Source organism: Prionailurus viverrinus, chromosome D2 (assembly GCF_022837055.1).
Source record: "Prionailurus viverrinus isolate Anna chromosome D2, UM_Priviv_1.0, whole genome shotgun sequence".
Classification (NCBI taxonomy): Eukaryota; Metazoa; Chordata; class Mammalia; order Carnivora; family Felidae; genus Prionailurus; species Prionailurus viverrinus.
Window position 1 is genome coordinate 63358863 of NC_062571.1, and position 27462 is coordinate 63386324.

The following is a 27462-nucleotide window of genomic DNA, read 5'->3' on the forward strand; positions in this document are numbered from 1 at the left end:
TTTTTTAAATTTTTTTTTGAGAAAGAGACAGAGCACAAGTGGAGAATGGGGGAAAGAGAGGAGAGGGAGACACAGAATCTGAAGCAGGTCCCAGACTCCAAGCTGTCAGCACAGACCCTGGTGTGGGGCTTGAACCACGAACAATGAGATACCTGAGCTGAGGTCTGATGCTTAACCGACTGAGCCACCTAGGCTCCCTTAAAAAAATTTTTTTTTAATGTTTATTTATTTTTGAGAGACAGAACACAAGCAGGGAATGGGCAGAGAGAGAGGGGGGGGGGACAGAGGATCTGAAGAGGGCTCTGTGCTGACAGCAGAGAACCCAATGCAGTGGTCCAACTCATGAACCATGAGATCATGGCCTGAGCCAAAGTCAGACAGTTAGCTGACTGAGCCACCCAGGCGCCCCATCTTTGTGTTATTTGTTATAACTGCATGTGAATCTACAATTACCTCAAAATTAAAAGTTTAATAAAAAATAGTTATGAACCCTTTGCTGCTAAGGTTTATAGTACTTTGGAGGAGTCGTTAATTAAATCTCTATATAAACACATAAAAATTCAACTGTAATAATGCTTTGAGGAAAAGATATTTAGTCTCAGGAGAACATGTAATAGGTAGGGTGTGACCATATAATTTATTGCTCAAACTGGGACACTTTGAGAGTGAAAGAAGGTGCTATTATTAATAAGGCTGAAAAAGGAGTCCTAAATTGGGGCACTGGTCACCCTAATAATGGGGCAGGGGTCCTAAAGTCGGGGGAGGCTCCCATAGGGAAATGAAAATGAAGCTAGACCCAAGATCTGAAGAAAGATTGAGAATGAATCAGGCAGGTAGGGAAGGGAAAGGCAACACAGGCAAAAACCCCACAGCAGGAGAGAGCCTGTCCTTGAGGGAGCAGGAGCACCCAGGGTGCTCCTAGGAGCTCGGGGAAATCCCTGCATGCCTCATCTGGGCTCTGGTTCCTGTGACCTGAGTAGCACTCTCCCTTCCTTCTGCCTTCCTGATGCTGAACTTGGGTGTAAACCACATGTTTGTTTTCAGGCTATATTTAGTTCCTTGCTTTGCTCTTCTTTGCTACGCTTGAACAATTTCCCAAGAACTTCCAGCTCTCTTAGGTCCCCCGTGATGCTCCTGATTCTGAGTGTGGATTGGTGAAAGAGTCATGGTCCAAGTGCGGGGGTGGGAGGGCCACAGAGCATCCATGATACATCTTCTCCTCTGGCTGTAGCTAAATGGCCTCCGGCTCTTCTTGGGGGTGTCCATCTTGTCCTCAGCGGGATGCTTCTTCAGAGCTTCAACTCTGTCTTTACTTGGCTGTTCTTACCCATCTAGAAGCTAATCCTTGCCCCCTCTTCCTCCACCCAGGCTCCTCATTCTTGCTTGTCTTGTATCCAAACTGGGACTCAGGAAATCTGCACCCCCTCCCCCTCCACCAAGTTCTCTGAGCACCAGGGACTCCATCTATAAATACAGATACTGACCTGGCCTGCCGACCTCTCAGGACTCTGGGAAGATTAAATGCACTTCTGCTTCCCCATCTGTAAAATGGAGATATCAGCAGTTCCTATCTCAAAGTTTTTTTTTTGTTTGTTTGTTTTTTTTTTTGTTCTTGCTTTTTAGGATCCAGTGATATAATGTCTGAATAGTGCCTGGCATATAAGCACTTAATAAATCATTACCAGACCTCTTTACCTCTCCTCTCTAATCTCCCTCTACACCCTCCCACCCCCTGCCACCAAATGTGCTCCATCTGCTCCATGATGCCTGGATTTCCTTCATGAGAAGTCAAAGCTTTTATTCCCCAAGGTGAGACTGCACAATTAAAGAGTAAATCATCTCGAGGCAATGGCCTTGTTGGTTGACCTCAATGCTATGATTCTGAACAATTATGAAACACTCGTTTCCCTTGCTTCTGAGATACCACTATCTACGTGTTCCCCTTCTACTGCTCAAGCTGCGTCTTCCCAGGCTCATCAGTGTGTCCTCCTGGCCCACCCTCTTACCAACATTAAGGGTTTCAACTGGATGCTTTCATTTCCCACGTTGTCTTGAAGAGACCACCTTATCTCTAGGAACGTAGCATTGCTGTTAGAGTCGTCAGGGAGAAGAGTAAAACAAAAACCTGTTTCCTCCAACCTTCTTTCCCATTGCACCAACCTCATTAGGTCGATGCCTTTTGTTTTTGGAGACATGAGTAGGGGGCAGATGTTGACAATGTTGGTGATGGCTTTCAGCAGCTTAACGAGTGTGTTCTTTCCCTGGAGGTTGTTATGTTTCTGTTGTTGACTTGTCTTCTTCAGCCTGAACTTGCTACTTGAACACAGGCCTGGAATTCATTGACCATAATTTTCCTTTCTAGGGGTGTCATTTAAAGATAAGAATGTCAACAACTAAATCAGCAACCTCTACTCAATTGCTAGGCATGTTGCAGGAACCATGTGCCTGATCAGCTACCAGCGTCAGTCCTCATGGTGTGTCCTTGTGTGGGGAGACAGGTGGCACTGCAGAAAGAACACTGGCTTTAGAGCCAAGGAGACCTGAATGTAAATATTGCCTAAGGCCTGTTGTGTGATCTAGAGGAAGATGCTATAAACCGCTGTGTAAGAACTTAGCTCTAATGTCATACAGATCTGGATTCAAACCCCGAATTCTGTCACTCACAAGCTGTGCAACCCAACCTCTCTGAATCAAGATTTCCTCAGCTATAAAATGGGCCAAAGTGCTGACCTCCATGGGACCAGAGTAAGAACCTTGACAGCCAAATCTACCTTTAGCAATTTATCTGTGCTACACTTCATTCAACTGCTTTTATGTGCATTAATTATTTAGTCTTTACTATGACTCTGTATGGTACTTTCACCATCCCCATTTACAGATGAGGAATGGAAGCACAGAGAGGTTAAGAATTTGTCCAAGGTCACACAGCTGGGGTTGGTATGGTAGGCATTTGGATACAGGTAATTTAGCTCCAACGTTTGGGTTCTTAATCGCTCTGCTAGAACGATGATGGATCATTACCACACATCGGGTCCCAAGTTAGTGCTCGGGGTGTGTGAACACTCATTAATGCCAATGGAATCGCTTTTATCATCACTGCTTCACCACATACATCTTCGTTTCTCAGTCTACCGATTGGAACCAAGGAAACCTACTCTGGCAGAAATAAGTAAAGCAATGGCATAGAAGACACAGAGTGGGACTTAAAGCCTTTATTAAATGTCAGTGTTCATGCTGTTCTTTTCTGCTCCTTCTTTCTTCTTCCGCTTTTCTTCACCATAACATCTTTGGTGACTTTATGACCAAGCTTCTTCTTCTTTTTGTTTTGCTTTGCTTTTATTTTTAACAATGGCCAAGTTTTGTAATGTAACTACGTGCAACTATGCTGGGCAGATGGTCACCTGTGATAGGGAAGAGCATCAAATCATAGAGCTTTTGCCTCTTTAGAAAGTATACATACGCTAAAAAGAACAGAGGACTAGAAGTTGCAGAAGTGTTATTATTTAAACTCATCTGTTTCACTCATGATTGCACAGTTATCGAGGCTCAGTGCTATGTCACAGATGGGGCCAGGTGCTGAGGTTATAGCGTGGAGCAAACCAGACGCTTCTTGCCTTCGTGGACACACAGTGGTAGGAAGTCCTGATTCCAGTGGTCTTCTGACTACTTTCATCTGCATTTCATGGTTTGTTTTATAATCATTTACCTCTGTAGAAATTCAGAGTTACAATGTGAACTGCTGTTTTGATGTTAATCGATTAATTAATTTCCTATTTAGTTCCAAAAAGGATGTGAAGTGGCTTATCAACACCGCACAGCTATTGTAAGACTGAAGTGTATCAAACAACAAAAACAAACAGTATTTAGTAAAAGGGGAGCAGAGGATAAAGATCTTGTTCTGAAGACAGTTGGAGCAAGTGAACCTGGTACTCAGCTTGACTGTGGAGACAAGAGGAAGACAAAGTGAGAAGACAAAGCCACTTTAAGAACGCCTTTAAAAAAGGATGTCAGTTTCACACGAGAAAGCCACTTTTTCCGGCTCTAAGTTTTATGAGGAATATGTCTTTAGATCCTCATATGAGGAGTGCTGAACATGTTATAAAATATGAGAAACAGGCTTAATTGGAATGCTTCTCCATATGTGCTGGCCATGGGTGTTGATGGCAAGATCTATTAAAATATTAAGGGTTTGGGGTGGGGAGAGAAAGAAAGGGGGGGATAGAGAGGATATGAATAAGAATGCATTTTTGATGTCAGGAAGAATAGTGTCCCAAAGTGTTATTTCACCGTGATGATTAAAAAAATAAAACGTGAGGGGTGCCTGGGTGGCTCAGTTGGTTGGGCGTCTGACTTCGTCTCTGGTCATGATCTCACGGTTTGTGAGTTGGAGCCCTGGTCAGGCTCTGTGCTGACAGCTCAGAGCCTGGAACCTGCTTCGGATTCTGTGTTTCCCCCTCTCTCTGCCCCTCCCATGCTCACATTCTGTCTCTCTCTGTCTCTCAATAGTAAACATTAAAATTTTTTTTTTTTAAAAACGTGAAAGAAGTCACATTAGGGTGGCAGTCGTGTAATCTCATGGATAATTTACAGCACACAGTGTGCTTTTTCCATTGTTTGCAACAGGGACAGAAGCCTGGAGGGAAAATGCATTCTCAGTAGGGCCTTCTTTGCTCTCCCCATTGTACCTGGGTGAGGGCTAGTCTTGGCTCCCAACATGACTTTTCCAGCTGAACTAAGCATTATGCCAGCAAGGGAGATTGGAGTCCATCTAACCCTCACCTGTCTTTCCAATTCCAAATAGATGTTGGACAGCTCCCATCTTACAGCAGGAAGACAAAAATTTGGAGATGGTGATGATGGAGGTGGTAGTGGTGACGATAATGGACAGTGTCAGGTAGTATGGTATAGTGGGGGCAGACTTCACGGGAGAACTGTCAGTGAGAGCAGACCCTGATGGAAATTGTGGCAGAGGGGAGATGAAGACTTAAGGAATATGGTAAGAAAGTTCAAGGAGGGAAGGCAGTACATGGAGCCTTCATACTATTTTGAGAAGTTTGGACTTTATGGACAATGGCTGGTGATGCAGAGTTTTGAGGAGGGCATTCCATGACTGATCTCCCTTATGTTTTAAAAGGCAACTATGGAACTGTGCTGTCTAAAACTGTAGCCACCAGCGACATGTGGTTATGAGCCTTGAAATGTAGTCAGTCTGAGTTGAGATATAAGTGTACAATATACACTGGATCTTGAATACTTAGTGCAAAAATATGTAAAAATACCTCAATAATTTTTATTTAATGAGCTAAAATGAAGATATTTTGCATATATTTAAGGAGGTATATTATTACAATTAATTTCATTAATTTCTTTTTGATTTTTCATGAGGCTACTAGAAAAATTTAAATGTATACTTTTATTGGACAGGCTGGTGTGGAGGCTGGGTTGGGGAAGGAAAGAACTGAAGACCAAGAGAAGATAGGAAGTTACAGCAAAACCCTAGACGAGGGAGGATGAGGGTCAGATCTAAGGCAGTGACTCTGGGAAAAAACAGGAGACAACAGATGAAAAAGGCTTTTAAAACAGGATTTGACAGGGCACCTGGGTGACTCAGTTGGTTGAGCATCTAACTTCAGCTTGGGTCAGGAACTCCTGGTTAGTGGCTTGGTGGGTTCAAGCCCTGTGTGGGCCTGCATGCTGGTGGTGCAGAACCTGCTTGGGATTCTCTCTTTCTCCTTTCTCTCTCTGCCCCTCCTCCACGTGTGCTTTCTCTCTCTCTCTCTCTCTCTCTCTCTCTCTCTCAAAATAAACTAACTTAACAGAATTTAAAAGAGGGCTTGACAATGATTTTTCTGGATGTGGGGATGAGAAAGAGGGAGGAGACAGGGTTGCCTGTTAAGTATCTAGTCTGGGTGACAGAGAAGATAAGGAGGATGGTTTTTAGAACTTGATGCATATGGGTTTCAGTGTGGACCTCCATGTGTCTGGAGCAGTGGGGAACTCAGATGTGAAGCTCAAGAGAGATCAGAGTGGGCTTGTCGATTCAGGAGTCAACAAGCAAGAGGTGACAGCTGAGGCACAGAAATGGGTGAGAGGGTTGAGCTCACTCACACAGGGAGGGGGGAGTGAGCATGAAGCATAGAGAACGGGGTATTGATGGAGGTTTAGGGCTCAGAATTTAATTTGTGGACAGAAGAGAGGCTGATGAGCTTGACTGAGGCTGGTCAGGGAGGGCCCAGGAGACCCTGGTACCACATAGACCAAGGGAGATCTTTCCAGATGGAACACTACAAATGCAGGAAGTGGAAGCTGTTGACCAGGCTGTGTCAAGGAAGCCACCAGGAGGTGTTTGCTGGGAGTAAGCCTTTGATGAGTCACCTGAAGGCAAATGTCCGCTTGCAGAAAGTCCAGTAGAGAGCGGCAGGTGAGGAAGGGGACTACAGGTACAAGAGAGAACTGTGAAGAGGCTGAACTCTAGAAGGCTGGTGGGGACTCGGAGGCTGCAGAGGGAGAGTGGGCACAGGGCCGAGGACAAGGATTATTAGGCAAAGGGTGAAGGAGGGAGAGCCTGAAGATAAAATGGGGGCCAATAACTGCTAGAGCAAGGCCAAGAAGATGAATCCGGGCAGGAGATGTGTGAAATTATCACATCTGCTAGAGCCTTTTATCCATTTTTTTCCCCCAAACACTTAATAGCCACATCTCCCAGAGTCCCCCCTCGAGGATCCGACCTTTGCACGGGCTACGCTGAGGTCAGGTCAGATGGGAGTGGGAGCAGGGAGTTCCCAGCATTGCTCTTGCAGACAACTGTCCCCCGCCATGGGGTACTGCACGGGAACTTTGGGGATTGGACAGCATACCTCCCCCTGTGGGTCTGGACTTGGGAGGCCTACCCCCAGCTCCCCACCGCCCCGCCCCCGGGCTCTGTGAACGTCCACTCCGGGAGGCCAGCCTGAAAGCCAAGATCACTTCTACTCTGGCAACTAGCACCTCTGCTCACAGCCCAAGCAGAAGAGAGGCCTCGCATCCTTCCTGCACCCCGAGCTTGGCTCGGGCTGCAGCGCCCGGCTTTCCCCGGCAGGGGCGCTGGGAACCTGCGAATGGCCGGCTCGCGTCCAGCGCCCGATCCCGCGCCCACCTCAGCCTTCCGCGCTGCAACTTTTTTGGGGCGTTCCGCTGCCAACGGTCTTTGGAAACCCCTAGAGTCCAAGACACGCCTCATCCTGGGCTGGACGTTGTTATCGACTTGGCTCTCCAGCCCAGTCTCCTGGGTTTCCAATTTCCAGTTTAGCTCCAGTCGGAAAAGCCTGTTCGCCAGGGTGGGGGCTCCCGGAAACCGCCGGTTGCCGCCCTCTGTGACCGGCTGATTCCCAGGCCACCTCTGCCTCCTCCATCCCTCTTGGCCCTTAGCTGGCCCTTTCGCCTCTTCTTTTCTCTGGCCTTTCCTTTCGCACCGTTATCTCGCCTTTCCTCCTCCATCCCATTTCTCCTCTCTTCTCCCTTTCCCCTTTCTCTTTTCCCCTCCGTTCCCTTCTTGTCCCTTCGCCCCACATTTCTCCTCTTCCCTCTTCCGGCGTTTCCCTCCCTCTGGCTATGCTTTAAACATCACCCACAAAGGAACTCTTCCTCTAATCCCGAGGAGGAGGGGAAGGGCCTGGAGGCGGCCACGCTCTCCAAGCCCCCTCCCTTCATCCTATTCCTTTCTTAACAACCCCTCCTCCAGCTCTGCGCTGCTCGCCTTTCCAACCCCTAGGAATCACGGGGGGCTTCGCAGAGGCGGTGCGCTGCACTACGTGCCCGGGCCTGTAAACCACATCTCCTCCTCGTTCAAGTTTAGCTTCCCTCTCTCCGAAGTGTCCCTTTTCCTAGGGGGCTCCACGGGCCCTAGCCCGGACTGCGTCCCACGCGCTCAGGCTGCGCTTCTGCAGCGGGGTCCAGGGGGGCCTGGTAGGCCGGCGCTGGGCTGGGCCGAGGGCCCTCTCACTGGCAGCCTACACTTCGAAGGAACAACTGAGCCGGCTCAGAAACGAATCTAGGAAGAGTGAGCGACCTCAATCCCAGGCTAGAAGATGGGGGCTGGATCCCCCCGTGGGAGCGAACGGTCTCCACTGTCTTTCCTCAGCTCCGACCAGGGGTCCCGAGAAAGAGAACCGTGGAGGGGGGAGAGCCGGCAAACACCTGACCCCGCCTCCGGCTCCTCCTGGATCTCTCCCCTCGCCTTCCAGGAGGCTTAATGAATCACCAGGTTCCGTCCGCCGGCTGTGGGGGAGCATGGATGCGCGGGGCGCCAGGAGGAGGGGGCTGTCCAGGGCGGCCTGCCTCGCTCTCAATATTGCCTTTCTGAAGACTCGCAGGCTCAGGAAATGCAAACATAGCCCGCGCGTGATCCGAGAGCGCCCACGGTCCGAGCGGACCCCTCCCCGCCCCACACCCCACGGCTCACACTGACACGCACACAAATGCGTGCAAACGCGCACGCACGGAGGCGCGCGCCCCCGCACACCGAGCCAGCCCTGGGCTCCGCCAGGTGCCCCCACCCCGCGGCGCCCGCCCGCTAGCCCGCCAGCCCCCGGCGCACCCCTTGCCTCACCCTCTCCCGCCTGCGCGCACGCACGCGCACGCACGCAGTCCCCGTGCCCCCGCACCGGGCGGAGGCGCAGGCCGCGAGGGGCGGGGGGCGGTGGGAGGGGCGGGCCCGGGAGCCGCGAGCGGAGTCCCGGGTCCATCCCGCGCTCTGCTTCCGCGCGCCGCCTCCGCATGCGAAGGCTCCGGTCTGCCCCTTGGCTTCCGAACCCGAACAGTTGGCGCTGAAAACACTTTACTCCTCCTCCTCTTCCTCCTCCTCCCCCTCCCTCGAGACCCCCCCCCCCCACATCCTCCCTGCACGCCACCTCCCGCCCCCCACAACAGGCCCGAAGAGTAACCCCCTAAAGGTGGCCAGAAGCGACTCCGAACTCTTCGGCGGGAGCAGGTTGGAGGCTGGGTTTCGGAGAGACTCTGGATTGGGGTCCGTCGCCAGCCCCTCCTCCTGGATCTGGCTTGATTTTCATATTTTAAAAGAGGATTTTTCTCATTACCTTTGAACACCCCTTTTAACAAAATTTCTGGAGGAGCTCGGTGAGGAAGATTGTGAGGGATCTTATTTTAAGGGGGAAAAAGCACCGAGGGGGCATATATTAATTTTTCTTGGGTTTTGGAATCGCCCTTTCGAGAGAGCGAGCGGTCGAGAGCGAGGAGGGAAGAGTGGAGAGGACCCGCGAGGCGCGCCAGCCCGAGCCACCTCCTTCCCGGCCGCCCCCTCCCCACTCCCCCCGACACACACTCGCTCGCTGGCTCGCCGGCGCGCGCACACCCCCCGCGCCGGACCCGCACCTCGGCGGGCGCCACACTCTCGGCAGCCCGAGCCTCGGCAGCCGCAGCGGGATGGAGGCAGCGCGCACCGAGCGCCCCGCAGGCTGGCCCGGGGCGCCTCTCGCCCGGACGGGGCTCCTGCTCCTGTCGACGTGGGTCCTGGCCGGCGCCGAGATCACTTGGGGCGCGACGGGCGGTCCCGGGCGCCCCGAGGCCCCTGCGTCGCGGCCGCCGGCGCTGCTTCCTCTCTTCCCGCGGGCAGTGGCAAGCCAGTGGCCAGAGGAGCTGGCGACGGCGCGGAGAGGCGCCGCACTGGGGCGCCGGCCCGGCCCGGAGCCGCTGTCCCAGCCAGGCGGCGGCAGCGGCAGCGGCGGAAAGAAGCAGGGAGAAGGCGGGGGACCGTCGCCTGCAGGCGCGCGGTGGGGACAAGGCACCCCGGCTCCGGGCAAGCCTGCCGGCGCGAGGAGGAGTCGCCGGGCGCAGCCCCCCAGTGCCCTGGAACGCGGGGACGCCCGGGCCTCTGCCTTGTCCGATGGTGCCAAAGGAAGCCGCCCTCCGGCCAAGGGTCTCCGGGAGGAGGTGAAGGCGCCGCGGGCCGGGGGGGCGGCGGCCGAGGAGCTCCGGCTGCCCAGCACCTCGTTCGCGCTGACCGGGGACTCGGCCCACAATCAAGCCATGGTGCACTGGTCCGGACACAACAGCAGCGTGAGTACCCGCCGGACCGCTGTCTCCTGACAGCAGGGCAGAAGGGGGGGGGGGGGCGGGAACGAGGGACAGATAGTTGCTGGAGGGTCGAGGCAGAGGCGGGGGCGCCCTGGCTTGTAGAGAGAACAGGTTCATTCGGCTTCCCCCACGCCCCCAACAGGTTAGCGGAGTTTGTTGTAAGATGGTGTGTACGTTTGTTTGCTGGAGACCCTAGATTTGGGGCAGCCCGGAGGGAAGAGAGGAGGGAAAGAAGTGTCTTAAAGATGAGCAGGGGATGGATCTGTGGTCCCTTTCCCTGGTAAACGGCTTGGAGAGTCAGTTTTCCCGTCGGGCGCTTGAATTCGTGAGGACGAGGTCTGAATTGGCGAAGGACCCGCTGGGCAGACTGACGGATTCCTGCAACTGCCGAGCCTCCCCCCTCCAGTCACGCGAAAAGGAACCCGGGAGCTGGAGGCCACTCAGACTCCCTCCCAGACCCCTGCCGGTCTTGGGGCCGCTGCTCTCCGCTCCAGGCGCACTTTCTCCCAGCCCCGGCGAGGGGGCTGCGCCGAGTCCACCCAAGCCCCGGCCTTCACGTCACAGAGTCCCCCTCCAAAACCCAGGTAGCTGCCTGGAAAGCTATAGGAGAGGCAGTAAAAAAGTTTAAAGCGTGCAGTGAAATTCAACACCCTTTCCGCACCCCTCACCCTTACGCATGCACAGGCACACCTAAGTCTCTGAGCAAAACACTCGCCTCGGCTGCTGCGTCCCGCATCACAATCGGCCCCCGGAGTGGAGTTGGGACCCGGTGCTTTCAGCGCACCTCTCCACCCCTTTCTCCCCGCTGCCGGGTTCCCCTGAGAGCAGCGGCACCGACAGGTGGCGCCCTTGAGTTTCCACTCCAGCGGCCCGGGCGCTGACGGCCCTGCGTCGGGCTTGGAGCTCGAGCGGCCCCGGGCAGCTGCTGCAACCCACAGAGCGCGCTCGGAGGGGCTCCCGATCCCCGCCGCCCTCCCGGGCCCAGCGCCTTGCGGCCAAGCCAGGAAACGGAGGGGGACTCGCTCTCCGGTGGATGGGGGGCGGCTTCCCGCGATCTACCCCCCCTCCCCTCCTGTCCACGGCCCCCACTTTCAGCCAGTTTGGGAAAAATCCTTTCCGCTTCTCTGGCTCTCCGGATAAAATCAGAACCCGGCGATGGGCAGAGTCTGGAGGGTGATGAATGTCTGTATAGGCAGCTTTGGGGAACTCATTTGATGGGAAAGCTCCTCCCCTCCCCTTCATGCCTCTCTTTACGGCTGGCATTAAAGATTTCCTGGGAAATTTTCGTCTTATTTTAAAGGGGCTCTAGGGTGTCACAGGGGTGAGAAGGAACAGGAAAGCGGGGAGTCCGCAGAGTGCAGCATGTCCACGCTGCCCAAAACAGGTTTCCTGGTTCTCCATGACACGCGCAGCCCAGCCTGGGTACGGATGCTGGGTTGGAAGGATTTGCGCGGTCCGACTCCCCAGCGGTGCGGTGTCTGGCTTCATCTGCCTCCGGTGAAGACCCCCGTAGCTTCGGAGTGTGCAACTCTGGGCATAGGGGGTGGGCACAGCAGGCCTTGTCAGGGCTGGGTGATTGAAGACTTGGAAATCTCCAGAGGGAGAGGGGGAGAGGGGGAGAAAGAGGTAATTCTCTGACAGCAGGGAGTGTGACTCTCAACTTCATTTTAGTTTGATAATGAGGAAGTGTGTGTGTGTGTGTGTGTGTGTGTGTGTTCGTTCATGTTCACACTCAGTGAGGAGGATGAACAGGATGTGTGGAAGTAAATGTATCTCTGGGAGAAGGAGGAGGTGCTGTCCTCACATTATCTATGACTATATTACTGCCACATTTGGACGGTATAAATTCACAATGCCTAAAGCGTTTCTTATGTCTCTGCTTTTACTTGAAGGATCGTTTTTTTGTGTGTGTGTTGACTTGTCCCCTGAAGATGGAATTTGAGAACGGCCACTTTTTTGCAAATGGTAGTTACATCTGCCTGTCTTCAATGCCGTTGTGCAGCAGAGGAAGTGAGGGGGCAAGTCTAGCCCTGTGCCCCCTGGGCAAATGGCTCATAGTTGAACGAGGGGCAGAAGCACCTGGGGAATGGACCAGTTGGCCTTGGAGCCCTTAGTGACAGCAATGAGATTCAGGCAGTCCACAAAGAGCCCACGGGATGCTTGTTGGTTGTGTTCTTGGCCAGTCTTAACTGTCCAAGAAAGGACGAGGCAACACACGTGGGTGCAGGGACCCCATCCTGTCCTTTCTTTCTAGTGGAGAGGGGGACTGCCTCTTTAGCTCCTGGGCTGGACCTGCCTCTTCTGACCATGCTGTGTAGGCAGTATTAGTGAGAAAGGCTTCACTGAGTATCAGATCTGTGCTGCTCTGAGGGAAGAGGGGAAGTATGTTAACATGGCCCTCTCTTTGAGAGACTCTAAGGAAACAAGCCCTCTAAGAGAAACTGGGAAACTAGCTTCTGCAACATTACCAGGCTGGTTTCTTCAACTACCCCCCCCCCCCCATTTCCTGAAGGCAATAAAAGAAGATGCTCTACATAAAAGCCAGGGTGAGGGATGAGTGGGATGATGGAAGTTTCTGGAAGCGTCCCTCATCATTGGTTTCAAAGTGGAGGGAGATATCCTAGCACCAGGCTCTTTTGACATGAAAAGAGAGTTCCATCTTGCCTCTGATACCCGAAGTATTAAACACATCCTTTTCTGGGAAGACCAGCAGTTTAAGTGTGAACTGGGGTTTCTGCTCTCCTTGCAAGTGCCTTTGGTGGACCTCATTACTTGATATGAATTCCCTTTTGGGGAGGGTTTTCAGTCACCCCATGTAACTGAGATCAAACTCCAGTCTGACACTTGGCAGGATGTTAGGCAGGCATAACTGGACATGCTCCACTCCATCTGTCCAGGTGTGCCCAGGGACTCGGGGGCAGAGGAGATCCCTGTCCAGGGCTTGGGTCTTGTGTCCACTTTGGTTCAAGGACTGTGCTCAGTTGGCTTGGGGGACAAAGGAGGAAGTGCCCAGCAGGCTTAAGCTAGAAGGTGTCAAGAAGGGCTGGAGTCTGGGTCTCCCTCTGACCCTTACTACCCTGCCAGGTGTTCTTAGCGAGAGGTGAGTGGACTTGGACTTGGAGCCTCCACACTGGAGGGACATTTGCCACCCTATCTCCGGCAGTCTCCAGCTGGATTCCTGGTGATTAATGGCTAAGACAGTGTGTCACAAACACCCGGAGGGAGCTCCATCCCCACAGCTTGCAGGGAAACAGAAAAACACATCATTCTGCCCTTCTCCTTCAAATGCAGGAAGGTGCCTCCTGCTTGCTCATTGGATTGGCAAAAGGCTCTGGAGACTGGAAGGTTGTAAAGGCGACAGTTCACTTCTCTGTACCCCCTCCTCTTTGGAGTAACCCCGCATGGGGATCCCCCGTGCGTGTTGCCAAGGTGGGAACCTTGCATTCTTCCTTGGATGACCCCCATTCCTTTCCAGCAGCTCACTGGCAGTGGCAGCAACTTGCAGCCTGCTGCCCCTGCAGCGTGTCTGGTTGAAATGACTTGTCAGATAGTTTTCAGTTAATGTGCCCAACACTGCACATTGGTGCAGAAGCAGGGGTGTCGAGAAGCAGGGGATGCTGGTAACTCCAGGTGCCTCCAGATAACCCATCCCTGAGCCCGTGAGGAGGTGGAACACACAGATGTTTTCCAGGCGGGATTTCATACCTTTAACTAATTCAGCTGGACTGTGTTCTAAAATATTTACTCCTAATGTGCAAAATAGTGACAGCTTTGATCAGATTAATTGTATTTCACTCACTGGAGCAGCTAATTGTGGCTCTCAAACAGATTTTTCAAATAGCTTTTGGCTGGATTGTCTTGCCTTCATCGTCCCTGCTCACGAACCTTGTGTCACAATATCTTAATGCATTTTGCCTTCTCAGAGGCTTAATAAAGAAGCCTGCCACAGAAGCTGTTCCTCAGGGGGTTGCCAAAAAGAATCTGTTTTTAATTAATATTACAAGCGGAACCTCTCCTTTGAGCTGGAGCTGGGAAGTGCTGTGGGACATCACAGCCCTAATTGCTCCTGGTCATTGTCCGCCTGGGGTTGGGGGTGGGGTGGAGAGAGGAGGGGGCTGGACACAGGCTTTTTGTCTCTATTTGTCTGCTCTGCGTTTCCTCTGATGGCTGGGTTACAGGGTGTGATTTGCTTCTCAGATCCTGCAGTGATTTCCAAGGTGAGCAGAATTTGCAAACTCCTTAATTGGGAGGCCTGATTTAATGATTGCAGAAATGCAGTGGTTGGAACTTGCTTTGTAGTTGGCAAAGAAGTGCTGGGAAGTGGCTTCTCCAATTGTGTTGGATTTAAGAGAAGCAGCCGTGGGGGTGGGGGGGTAGTGGAGGATTGTAGCTCCAGTGGCAAGAAGGCTCAGGGCAGAAGGAAGAACTGCTTTTTCCTTGGCCTGCGTAAATCTATTATTGTCACTGGGGAATTTTGGAACTGGATGATATGTGGGCTCTGATTCATCCCATAAGGAGCAGAGGGGGTGCCACAACCCCAGACAGGCTGAGATAGGAAGATACCTCTGAAGGCCGGGTTTATCCAAGGCTAGGTGCACCTGAGGCCGGCTGGCTTGACTCACCTGTTGATTTCCTGCTTTCTTTGGCCTCTTGGCAGGCTTGAGACACTTTTCTTATAGAGGGAAAATGTTGAAGGATGATTTTTCAGAGAGTTTGGGAGGAAAGCGATGTAATGAAGTTGGAGGCAGAGAAGAGAGAGTGTAGTGTCAGCGGGCCACCTTGGGTAAGTGGAATGGACACTGGGGGATGGATGGAAGTTGGTAACCATCCTTACCCCCAGGTATGGGGAGTGACCGAGAGAAGGGTCTGGATGGTGCTCTGGTTTTGCTGGCAGTGAGTGGAGATGGGAGAGCTCTGTCTCACATGCAGGAGGGACTCAGCGGTGTTTGACCAAGTGGGTGAAGGGTGACAGCCTCAAGTCTTATTGAGCAGAAGCTGTGAAGGAATTAGAAGTCCTTGTCCTTTGGGATATCAGTGATTTCTTTCCCAGGTTTTTCAAACTTGACAGCGATGATAACCAGCGGTATTTCATCTAGTATGTCTACGTTCTGGCTCAAATGCCTTCACCTGCTTGCATTCAGATCCAGAGTCCTTTAACCTGGCATTTGGGGCCCTTCACTGTGTATGTCCTGGCTCTACTTTTCCACTTCTCTGTTCCCTGATGGATTCCTTCACTCTAGCCAAGGGAGCCCCTTCATTGCCCCAAGCCCCTTCTCGACTCTGAGCCTTTGCTCTTGAGGTCTTCTCCACTTATGGTACCCTTCTTCCTCTGTTGAAATGCACCTGTTATTTACAGCTCTGCTCAAGATTCAAATGCAGTGACTTTCCTTGAAAGCATTTGTTTCCCTTTTTCCTAATTGTTTATAGAATGTCAAAGACTGCATCACACATTTGATCACGGGTTTAGTACTCATTTATTTTAATCTTGTATGGTTTTGTAAGTGTTTTCAAGGTAAGAGATGAAGGAGGAAATAATTACCACAGCACCTCCCCCACCCCTCAGCATGAGTGTTGTTTTTCTTCTTGTGTTGTGTGGCATACAGTGCTTGTCACACAGCTCAGTACATACTTACTGAACTTACACCCAGAGCTGGAAGGCGCCTTAGCTGTGTGGGGAGGACGGGCTGACACTCTTAATAGCACTGAGTTAATATAGCTGCTTTATTACTTCATATGTGACTTTTGACACCAGATTTGGAGGCATCTCTACCCCACTTAGTAAGAAGATGGAGATAGGAGCTAGGCAACAACCTGGCTTCTTCCTTTTGGACTTCAGAGATCAGATGGACTCACGGAAGGTAGTCGACCGCTTGCTGTGTGTTTCCTGTGTGTGTGGCAGTGTTCTGGGCACCGTGGGATTGGTGGGGGTGGGATGGAGGGAGAGCCAAATAAGGATAAGACAGCATTTGCCTCAAGGTCCTTCCAACATGCTTTGGATATGAGACTGCTGTTCTGTAAAGTTAAATAACACATGACAGCAAGATAGAAGCCATGGGGATGATACGTGGTTAATCGTTAAGCAGTTGTTTCAGGCTGTGAGCTCAGGGGAGAGAGGGTCACTTGAGAGATACTATGGCATTGAGACTCCTAGGATGTCAAGGCAGGAAGGGCATGTGGCAAATGTTTTCATCATATCGCTCAGCATAGAGTTGAGGGATGTGAGGCTCAGACAGAAACGTGGCATCCTATGATCTGGACTCTCTCCTGTTCCTTTTCTCTGTGTAGCCGTCCCCTACACATTCCCAGGTTTCTCCTTGGGTTTACAGACCATTTTGTGTCCAAGAGGATTATGCATTTTCACTCAGGGGAGGTAGGATGCTTCCCATTTTATAGGTAGGACAGACTGAGGCCTAGGATGAATATACACGAGGCTAACCAAAGAGGCTCCTCTGGTTCCTCCTCTGGTTCCCTGGCTGTGTTCTACATCCACCCTGCCCACCCAGTGAGGTATCTGCAGACGATAAATACCAACCTCCTCAATGTTGGACAATCTGTGTCTTACTAACCATTGTTAATGGGGGCCTCTTGTGAGTCACCTCATTATTCGAGTTAGTGAATCAGGCCTGGTTGCATCACCAGGAACATTTTGCTCATTTATTTTGATCAGTGTAGTTTGGGTTTAATTATTTATGGAAATGCTTTTCTTTATAGTACGCTAATAAATGTGTTGTAGTAAATTTGGAAAAAGTAATGGAGTCTAAGAACTTCAGGATTGCACAGACAGCTTTCTGCTATTAACTCCTTGCTGGGGAGCGGAGGAAAGCATCCCTAGTGGGTTGAGATGAGAGGGCCCTGGAGCACAGTGGGGCCAGCCATACAGGACTGTTGGCCAGTAAAACTGCCCGCTGCTAAGTAGGGGCCTGTCACTTGGCACACACCCGGACCTAGTTTAGGGGAAAAACTGGAAATAGAGCCATATAGGGAAATCAAGGATCCTGTTAGGGTGTGGATTGTGGGATTGTTTGGTCTGGGTGTGAATTCATGCTTGTGGAGTGTATCCATCCTGAACATAGTCTTCTTCAGAGATTATTCGGGATAGCCGTATAGTAAATAGTTAGGAGCATGGGTTCTGGAACTGGGTGCCTGGCTTTAAATCGTGCCTCTGTCCTTAATAGCCTTGTGACCTTGGACAAGTTGTTATACTTTCTTCGCTATTTGTACATTCATTAGAAGAGAGTGGTGAAAATAGTACCGTTCACACTGGGCTGCTGTAGGGATTAATGAGATAATGTACGTGGCAAAGTGCTTAAAAGAAGTGCTGGACCTGTGGCAAGCCCTGCGGATACCTTAGTTGCTTTAGTTGTTATTTTTATATTGGAAAGGGCTTTCCCTTCGCTTTCAGATGGAAACATTGAAGCAGAGGAAGGACGTACTTGCTCCAAGTTTTCCAATGAGCTAATGGCAAAAGCTTTGGCCAGAACCCTCAGGGAGATGCTCCTGTCAGGCACCTCCTATCCTTGGCCAGATGAGCCTTTGTGATATCTCTCTTCTGTGTTGTGCTGAGATAGTGAAAAAGACAGGAGGGAATGACTGGGGACCTTGGAATTCCTACTCAGAATTTGTAATAGAAGTGGTTAGAATCAGATAGTTAGAACCAGGTTAAAGATTACACTAACTAGGGGCGCCTGGGTGGCACAGTCGGTTAAGCGTCCGACTTCAGCCAGGTCACGATCTCGCGGTCCGGGAGTTCGAGCCCCGCATCAGGCTCTGGGCTGATGGCTCAGAGCCTGGAGCCTGTTTCCAATTCTGTGTCTCCCTCTCTCTCTGCCCCTCCCCCGTTCATGCTCTGTCTCTCTCTGTCCCAAAAATAAATAAACGTTGAAAAAAAAAATTAAAAAAAAAAAAAGATTACACTAATTAACAGCTTTTATGTGGGACATTTTTTGGGGGGGATTCCATTGAAGCCTTAAGGAAGGCATCCAGCAAGGTAGAGAATAGCTTCTCTTGGCTTGGGCACCCATAATTATGCTTCACAGCTAATCTCGGAAGACTTCTTGAAGGAAGTGAGTTAGTGGAATGTGTCATTCAGGGAAGTAGGAGAACAGTGGGCTGCTGGGGCTGGGCGGCAAGTGGAACCTGTAATGTAGTGCCGAAGACTTTTCTACATGGAAGCCATGGGATGGACATTGAGGTTCCAGCTGTGCTTCTCTTGATCTCCCAGCTCTCTCTGCTTCGTGCCTAGTGTAAAATGGGAATATGCATGATTAGAACTATCTGCAGAATATCCGCAGCCTCTTTCCAAGAATTATCACCCTGGCCAAACCCACTATTAATTTTGTAGTGATTTATCCTCATCGAGATACAGGCTTGTATTCCCTTTTTGCTTGCACCCTCTGCACCAAGAGTGGAACCTGAGATCCCTACACAGACACTAGAGGGAGTGTTGCCCTGGGAAAGAAGTGAAAATAAATAGGATGAAATAATAAAAAAAAATGCTGCACAAGGAATCGTTCCAAAGGAGAGAAGAGGAGAAACAGCACCCTGCAGGTGAATTGTGTGTGGGGATGTTTGGTGACCCCTAGATGGATATTGATTGGCAACAGGGCACTTCAGTCCTGGGGGGGGGGGGGGTGGGGGGCAGGGAGGTTGATCAGCCTCTTCCTGCAGAAAAAGGAAATGGGTGTTTTGTTCAAATACATTACATCCGTTCTGCAGTCCATTCAACCCATTAATGACCCAGCTAAGACTCTAGAAGTAAAAATCAGCAGGAAGTGATACTTAGGCTTGGTTGCCCTATCTCTTTTGCATTTTCTGCCTTTGTGTCCCTTCACTTCCTGTGCATGGTGCATGGTCAGTAGAAGCTTACTGAGTTGAATGTAATAAACACTTTCTTAAATACTTAGAACTGCCTGGGTAAAGAATGAGTGTCTTGGGGCTGAGGGAAGGCCTCTTCTTGTCGCCCCCGGGCCTAGGCTCACCCCTGAACATCTCTGTTTCCTCTCACTGGTGCTGAGATCCCACATGCCTGATTCAGGGCTTTCCAGGTCTTTTTGGCATCTATGGTGAGGTATGCAGTTTCTCTTCCAGATGGTTAGAGTCAGGTTAAAGATTACACTGCTGCATCAGAAATGAACTTTTTCTTCTTAAAATCTGTTCTCAGTGGGAGATGGGGAACAATTACTGAATTGAACATTTTTTTTCAGGGCTAGAAAAGTCGCTCAAGCTGCCATATCTGAATGTGATTACATGTAGTGGAGGAACTTGCTACAATAAGAGTTTCGAGACCATAAAACTGGAGATGCAGAGAAATTTGTTTTCCAGAGTGGTGGTAGGTAGAGGAAGCTATTTTTAGAGGCAAAAGAGTTGCTCATATCACTGTGCTGCTGTCAGTGTTACTCATACTTGAAAGTGAAGTTTTGACTGGAAGGTTTCTCAAAACTCTGAAATGTCTATTGGGTTATGAGAAGATGCCCAAGCAGCAGCGACTTTGAACGGACGTCTGAGCCTCAGTTTCACTGGCTGTAAAAGTGGGATAATAGTGAACCTACAGGTTGTTGGTAATCTTAGAGACGGCGTGGGTCTAAAGTATGCTATAGTATAAAGGGTCTAGCATTGAAGGCTATCATGTTGGTTAAGAATGTTATTATTCGCCTAGGCAGGAAATGGGGTAGGTTGAGTATCTGTCCATTTAGGCAGATCTGTTGGTTCTCTGCCCATATCCCCTTGGCACTTGTTGTTTCTCTGCAGGCTGGCCTGACTTAGTGTGTTAGTCTGGGCTCTCTAGAGAAAGAGAAGCAATAGGATATATACATCCGATATATATCCAGTATGTGTGTGTGCATACACACACCCCTCATTGTAAATCTCTTTGTGTGTATATAAGTATATGTACATACATACATGTATATGTATATGTATACATACCTACCTACATATATATGTATACGTATACATATGTACATACATATATATATGTATGTGTGTATGTGCATGTGAATGTACGTGCATGTATGTCTATATCTACGTATGTGTATGTATATGTATATATGTATGTGTGTCTATGTGTATATGTATGTGTATCTAAAGGAAGTTATTATGAGGAATAGGCAGACACTATAAATGGGGCTGAGAAGTCTTAAATCTGTAGTTGTGAAGCTGGAGACCCAGCTGTAGTTCCAGTCTGAGTCTGAGGGCAAGAGAAGACCAGTGTCCCAGCTTGAAGATAGTCAGGCAAAGAGAAAGAATTATTTCTCACTCAGCCTTTTTGTTCTAATCCGCCCTTTCTGGCTTGGATGAGGGCACTCACACTGGGAGGACAATGTGCTTTACTCAGTCCACTGATTCAAATATTAATCTCATCCAGAAACATCCTCGCAGACATACACAGAGTAATGTTTGACCAAATATCTGGGTACCCTGTGGCCCAGTCAAATTGACACATAAAATTAACCATCACACCAAGCCAGGAATTTCCCTCCTACTCTTTTAAAAGCCTGTTCTGGGGCCTCCCATGGTCCATATTGGGTGTGGGGAGGGGGATGAAGTCACTGCCCCCACTTCTGAGAGGTCCTCCTTGGAGTTGGCGCCTTCCAAAAGAAAGGATCCCACTCCAGGTTTATACTGAGTAGCAGGAACATGGTGCTGGGGATTTGAGAAGGGGACACACACCTCCAAATTAGTGTTCACTGTCATTTCTCAAGGCTAAGCAGCCCCACCTCACTTAGGACCTGTGGTTGTTCTTCATAATACATAAAACAGAGGCTCCCTAAAATTTTGACCTCTACCTGCTGGCAGATGATGTCCTACCTGGAAGTGGGTGCAATTCCTCTTTTTCTTAGACTTTGTCAGGATTTGGGCAGGGAGCAGTTAGCTTCCCATTAGTATCTTTCTTTCTAAGATCTCATCAGTGAGAAGCATCATAATAGGATGGGAAGAATATTGGCCTGGGAGCTGAGATCTGTGGATTTGGGTTTCTGACTCACGTACAGTAACTGCTTTTAGCCGGCCACCATTCTTAGGTGTAAGGGGATGAAAACTCTTCAGTATATGTCTATGAATGAGAGTTGTTGTTTTTTAATGGGTACATTAGTAAGGAGAGTGTCTAAGATGTTGGTAAAAATACTGAAAAATGCTTCTTTCAAGCATGCATAAATTTGGTCTTCCCCAAGCAGAGGTGCATTCATTTGTTCATTCATTTTTTCATTCATTTCTTTGCTTAGCGTGATGCTCCTTAAGTTATTGAATATTCTTGGATTCAATTTTTTTATCTATAGAATGGATGAGTTGCATAAATTGATACAGGCCCATCTCAGCATAAACTAGATGTGATACTAGGTCAGTCATTTCCTTATGTGTGAAATGGGGACAATCCCATTGGCTCCCTTTATGTCACAGTTAAGTAAGGACATAATGCACCTGGAAGCATTTTAAAAAGAATGGTTCTCAAAGCAATGTGAACAGGGGCGGTATGAACTCACGGTGTTAGTTTACCTTACCTCTCCTTTTATGCTTTAAGTGGCTGGAGGTCCTTCCACAATAGATTTGAGACCATGTCCAACAGCTGCCTTGTTTTGCCTTCGCCCAGCACAAACGAAACCCTTCCATTAGCACACATACCATGGCGTTAAAAACCTCATGCTTCTTATTCCAGGCACGATGTACAATTTATTTCAAGTCACATCTGATATAATAAAATTCTCAGATGGGAGTGTAATTTGGGAGTTTAAAAAAACATTTGTTCCAGGACTTGACCTGTATTGATTGCCTGGCATCATTCTTTTCAGATAATATGAAGTATTTGGGGAGCATCTGCTATACTGCCTAGTGGTACAGACTGGACACCCCCAAAGTGTATAGTCTTGTGTGTGGGAAACACACATTAGGAAAATGTTAGGAACAGAGAACAACGTAAGGTGCTTAGGAAATACATTGGATGTAACCTAGAGCACAGTGAATGAAACTAATAAAATGTTCAGAATATTACGCTTGTTTTTATTATCTACAACAAAGCAGTATGGTTGACAATACTCATGACTAAATCTGTGTGACATGATAAGAAGTAAAGATTGGGTAGATTATTTTATGCTGTGACAGTTGCTCAGAATTCTGCCATAGTAGTTTGGGCTGTAACCTTCTTGTACTGCTCTTTGGTTTTTTTTTCTTGAGTTTCTAATTGTTTTATCATCCTCACAGAGAGAAGAAACATCTGTTTCTTCACCATTGTGCCAAGATACTCCAGCTTCTTAACTGTATTATTGGATATTCTTATTTGTACTGATTTCTTTCTAGGTCTGTCTTCCTGTTCTTATCTTACTATTTCTATGTATTCTACTCCTGGGTTCGTACTTCTGGGTTTTTTGGGGGATGGGGAGTGGCTCCATTCCTCTTTTTTGGGATGATTTTCATTTTTCTGTGGTTTATCCTCCAGTTTTTTTTGTAGAGAGGGCATGAGAATGTCCTGGATTATTTCTGTGTCCTCACATAAATATTGATATATTGCTTTTAATTCTCAAGAAATCCTGGCTTGGATGATAAATTATATGGTCTAAAATTATGATAAATTTATGTCTAAAATTTATTTGCCTTTCGCATTGGCTTGTGGTTCATCTGGACATGGAAGTCTAGGGTCAAAAAAATTTCCCTTGGGTCTTGAAGTACTTAGCGTACTTGCTCGTTTTGCATCTTTGCTATTTGGGGATTATATGTATCCCTCTCCTACTCAGGACTAATGAGAGTAAGGGAAGGAGGTGTCTAGCATGGGCCACCTTGGCTTTGCTCAGGTCACTGATGCACAACCCTTTAGGGAGACCTGATGCATTACAACCAGATTTATACAAAATCAGCAGCATGGTGTGAGGGATTAAACTCTACAGAGCAGTTTGCCATAGATGCTTATTATCTGAATACTTTTAATATAAAACTCAGCCAAAAAAAGAGTAGTTTTAGCTATTTGTCATTTTAAAAAATGTAAGATAGCTTTTGAAAACGTCATCAATATTCAACAAATATTTTTGGAGTACCTGCTAGATGCCAGGCCCTGCTGGGCTCTGAGTATATAATGGTGATCAGTGCTCTGAAAGAGAGGTTCATGACATTATCAAAGATTACACTAGGCACATTTAACTTGGAGAGGGCAGAGAGGCAGAAGCAGATGAGCTGAGATCTCAAATATGCACAGGGTTAATTAGGTGAAGAGGAGAGGGCAGAGTGTTCTGGGCACATAGCTTCTGAGACATGAGGGAAGAAAGTATCTGAAAGGGACAGAGAGAAGGACAGAGAGAAGAGGGTTTGTGGGCTGGAGGCTGGCAAGAGATAAAGCTGGACAGGCAGGGATGGGTAGGGCCTTATGGATCCAGGGGGAGGAGTTTATTCTCCATCTTAAGAGCAAAGGGGTAAGCCATTGGGAGGGTTTAAAGTAGGAGAGTCATTTAATTAAATGTGCATTAAACATAACCACTCTGATCACCCTATGGGTTAGATGGGGGAAAGGAGACCAGACTGTCGCTGTAGCTAGAGATAGTGATGGCTTGGGTGGTGGCAGTGGAGGTGGGTGAGGAGAAGCCAGCTGAAGAAGTACTTAGCAGGTGTAGTTGACTGTATTGTTGGTTTCTCTATATAATTCCTCGCCCCTCTCTATAACCCCTTTTGTACTGGGCCCTGGTAGTACCCTTTCTCTGGGGGTGGGGCATTTCTTCTCCACCTCCTTACTTTGGGTTTGGGCTTGTGACGCACTTTGGTCAATAGAAGAAGTGCCAGTTCTAAGCTTAGTTAGCAAGAGGCATCAGGTATCCACCTGCTTTCTTGTGCCTCTGCATGAGGAAACATGCTCAGGCCAACTTGCTGGTCCTGGGAGAGAGGACAGGTCATGTGCAGCCAAGCCTAGCCTACACCAGCCTGGCCCAGCCAAGAGCAGCCCTGCCCAGCTGAGCGCAGTTGAGTCAGCCAACCTCCAGCTGCCCTATATATTTATGAGCATAAATGATTCTTGTGAGAATAAGTAGTTGAGATTTGAGTGGTTTGTTCCCCAGCATTTTTGCAGCAGAAGTTAACTGATACAGCAGGTAAAGTCAACAGAACTTGATAGATTGGGTGTAACAAATTTGTGGGAACATAACTAGAGTATAAAGGGAGGCTCACCTGTATTTCAAGGTCATTAGCCTCATACATGCTCAGGGCTATACTTAGGTGTGTCTGTGGTGGTTTCCTGTCCCTCACCTCTCTTTGTAATTCATGGCTTTTCCCGGAACCCAGTGAGGTAGGTCAGAATTCATGGTCCAAAAGAATTAATCTTCCCCCTTTTTTTCCTTCTCACTCTTTCCAGCAGCCTGCTCAGATTGCAGCAGAGTGTTGGGGCCGAGCAGTTCGCAGGTCCCTCAGTGGGGGGGGGCCTTCAAGCCCTAACACTCAGTGCATTCTTGTTAGTTGAAGTCCGTTTCTGCTCTAGCTGTGAAGATGGGATTTCACTGCAAGTGGGGAGACATGCGGGGCCAGGGATTTTTCTGGTCTTGACTGATTATTTAAAATATATTAGTTCTGATAAAATATTTAGCTTTTAAACAACAAATTTAATATAGGGAATTGTGTTTTATTTATTAATTGCAGTTGGAGGGAGATTGGTAGGAGTTGCGCTGAAGTGCACTGTTGTGATTTTGCAAAGTATAGTAATTACTGTAATATTTTGTTGAATTATTAATATCTACTATGCCTGCAGGAACATAAGCTTTTGCAGTCAAATTCATTTCAAGATTGCCTTTTGCCCCTCTGGTTCTGTTTTGTGTTTTCTTCTCTTTCGTGTGCACTTATGAATTTTTTAAGAAATGGAGTTGGAGGGGCAGGGTTGATTATATGGTGTGAAACACCATTGTCACACCCTATAACTGAACATACGTGGGCAGGAGAGAAAACCTGTGGTTCCTTGATGGTCTCTTGTCTCAGCCAAGAGACTGTTGCGGTACCAGACTGAGGGATGCTGAAAAGGGGCATGTTTGGGAAGAAAGGACTCATCAATGTGCCTCTTCAGGAGCTGAGATGAAGAGAGAAAATGGTGGGGAGGCCATGTGTGTGCACGTCTCCGAGCACACAGCACTGATCTTTCCAGTAGGTGGAGTTGGCAGGTATTTGGGTGTATGTGTTGAAATGACACTAGCGTCCCTTAGTAATTGTTCTCGGCAACCATTGCCTAGTGTCTGTTGTGTCCTCAGATAAGATCATTGTGGATGATGATGGTAATGATGATGATGTTGATGAAAGCTTCGGTGTGTGGATTGGCTCATGCTGTGGTAGGACTCCAGATCCATGCACAAGGCACATGTAGGAGTATCCTTTTGGTTGTGATTAAATGGACATTGGAAGACCAGCCTTCATACCACCATCTACCAGCTTTATGAAATGGCCCAAGTCAGTCCATAACTGAGACTCAAGTTTCCTTATCTGTTTCATGGTTGCAGGAATCAGAATGCAATCATATATTTGAAAGGGTGTTATGAACTATACATTTCTAAACATATTTAGGGGAATGCCTTTGCTATTAAATCATAGGCGAAGTCGCTTGTACTCGTGGTGTGATTTTTTTGAGGGGAAGCAGGAAGTATTCTCTGCCTGATTTTTGTTTTTACTTTTGCTAGAAACTTCACAATTCAAGAGTTATCCCTTTGGGTTAAACATTATCCTCTCCAAGATCCTCTTAAAGTGTCAATAATGGAGAGACGGTATTTGGAGCTGGAAAGAACAAATAATGATCTAGCCAGGTCCTTTTTCAGATGTGGAAAAGTGTGGCCAGGTGAGGTTGTGGCATGATCAAATTCACCAAGATGGCGGCAGCACCCACACCATTGTCCATGTCCCTGACTCCTAGTCCAGTGTTCTTCCTGCAACACCCTGAGGCTCCTCCGTTTCCATTAAGTTCTCAATACAGTCTAAGGCTTTCTCTCCCAGAAGGGAGCCTTGGGCAGAATGAATACATTTGGTGACTTTGGGGAGACATAGGGGAGGGGATGTTCTGGGCGGCATAGTTGTGCTTGGGTCAGTCAGGTGGACCTCACTCCTCCTCTGACTGGCTCTGTCACGTTGGGTGGGTTACTTTTCTGAAACCCAGCTCTCTCCTTTATAAACTGGGGTTATAATCCCTATTTTACATGGCTGTTGTGAGGATTTAGTGAACTTGAAAGGTTTGGCAAGGTTCCCACCCTGCCGGTGAAGGGTACTGGAAAGTGATTTGTAGATGGTAAGCGGTCGTGAAGACAAGCGTGGTTTGTTTATCTCATAGTAGGTCTCCTCCTGAGACCCATTTTTCCTACTCTGAGGGTGTGTGTGAAGGGCAGACAGAGGGAAGTTGCACCATCCAACACCACCATTTCTCTTCTCCGGGGTGGGGGAGGAGGGGCCCGTAAGGTGTCCAGGGGAGGAAAGCCCTGCAATGTCCAGAGGGATGAGCCAAGACTTACCAATGGCCCCCCCTTTCTCTTTAATCTCAGACAGCACAGATCCAGCCCCTATTTAAATGTCCCTCCAAAAGGGTGTGGATGACAAGAGGTGAGAATGAGCATCTTTGAAGAACAGCAGGTGACTCTGAAGAGGCTGCAAAAGTGCTTGCATACCCATACTGCTCAGTTCTGTGTTCTTATGGGGCTCCTGTTCTGTGTTTAAGTTACCAGTGTGGTTTCCGGGAAACGAGCTTCAGGGGTGTGTGTGTGTGTGTGTGTGTGTGTGTGTGTGTGTGTGTGTGTGTTTAACTGAGAATTTATCTTGCTTTTAACAGGTCCACCCTGAATCCCTTGTGAACTGGGTGGGACCCACTGCTTCTTGTGAATTTATGGCAAATAAGGCAGGGCTTTAACAATTGGCGAGAGGATGAAATTTTCTGAGACAGAAGGACACCTGAAACACCCCAGAGTCTGTGTCAACTCTCAGGCCTGGGGCTGGGCTAGTGTTTGCCTCAAAGTGAAGTAAAGAAAAGAAAGGGACCAGGGAAGTGTGTTCAGTTCCCCTTTCTGGTTCTTTGCCTCCTCTCTGCCCAGCACCCTCTACTGTCTTCCTTCTCCCCGCCCTGGGAAAATGTTCTAACATCAGTCCTGTAGTGCTTCAGTTCCCTTTCCTGAGGCCTTTGCATTTTATTGCCTACCCACCCCCGCCTCCAGCTTTACTGAGGTATAATTGAAGAATACAAATTGCATATATTTAATGTGTACAATGTGATGTTTTGACACATGTATACATTGTGGAATGATTACCACAATCAAGCCAGCACATCACCTCATAGAGTTACCATATTTTTTTCTTTCTTTTTCTTTTTTTGGTGGAGAGAACATTTAAGAGCTATTCTCTTAGCAGATTTCGAGTATGTAATATAGTATCATTAACTACAGTCACACTGATGGGCATTAGATATCCAGA

The 27462-nt window shown here is 48.6% G+C and overlaps 1 protein-coding gene across 1 annotated transcript in view; it reads left to right on the top strand.

Annotated features, from left to right (window-relative positions):
- The first annotated feature begins 9420 nt into the window (after positions 1–9420).
- The window catches only part of SORCS3 (sortilin related VPS10 domain containing receptor 3), a 597388-nt gene continuing 579346 nt past the window's right edge, over positions 9421–27462 (top strand). Inside the window, exon 1 of the mRNA XM_047826472.1 lies at positions 9421–10053. Within this exon, the coding sequence (XP_047682428.1) occupies positions 9421–10053 (633 nt within the window). The remainder of the gene's footprint in view (positions 10054–27462) is intronic.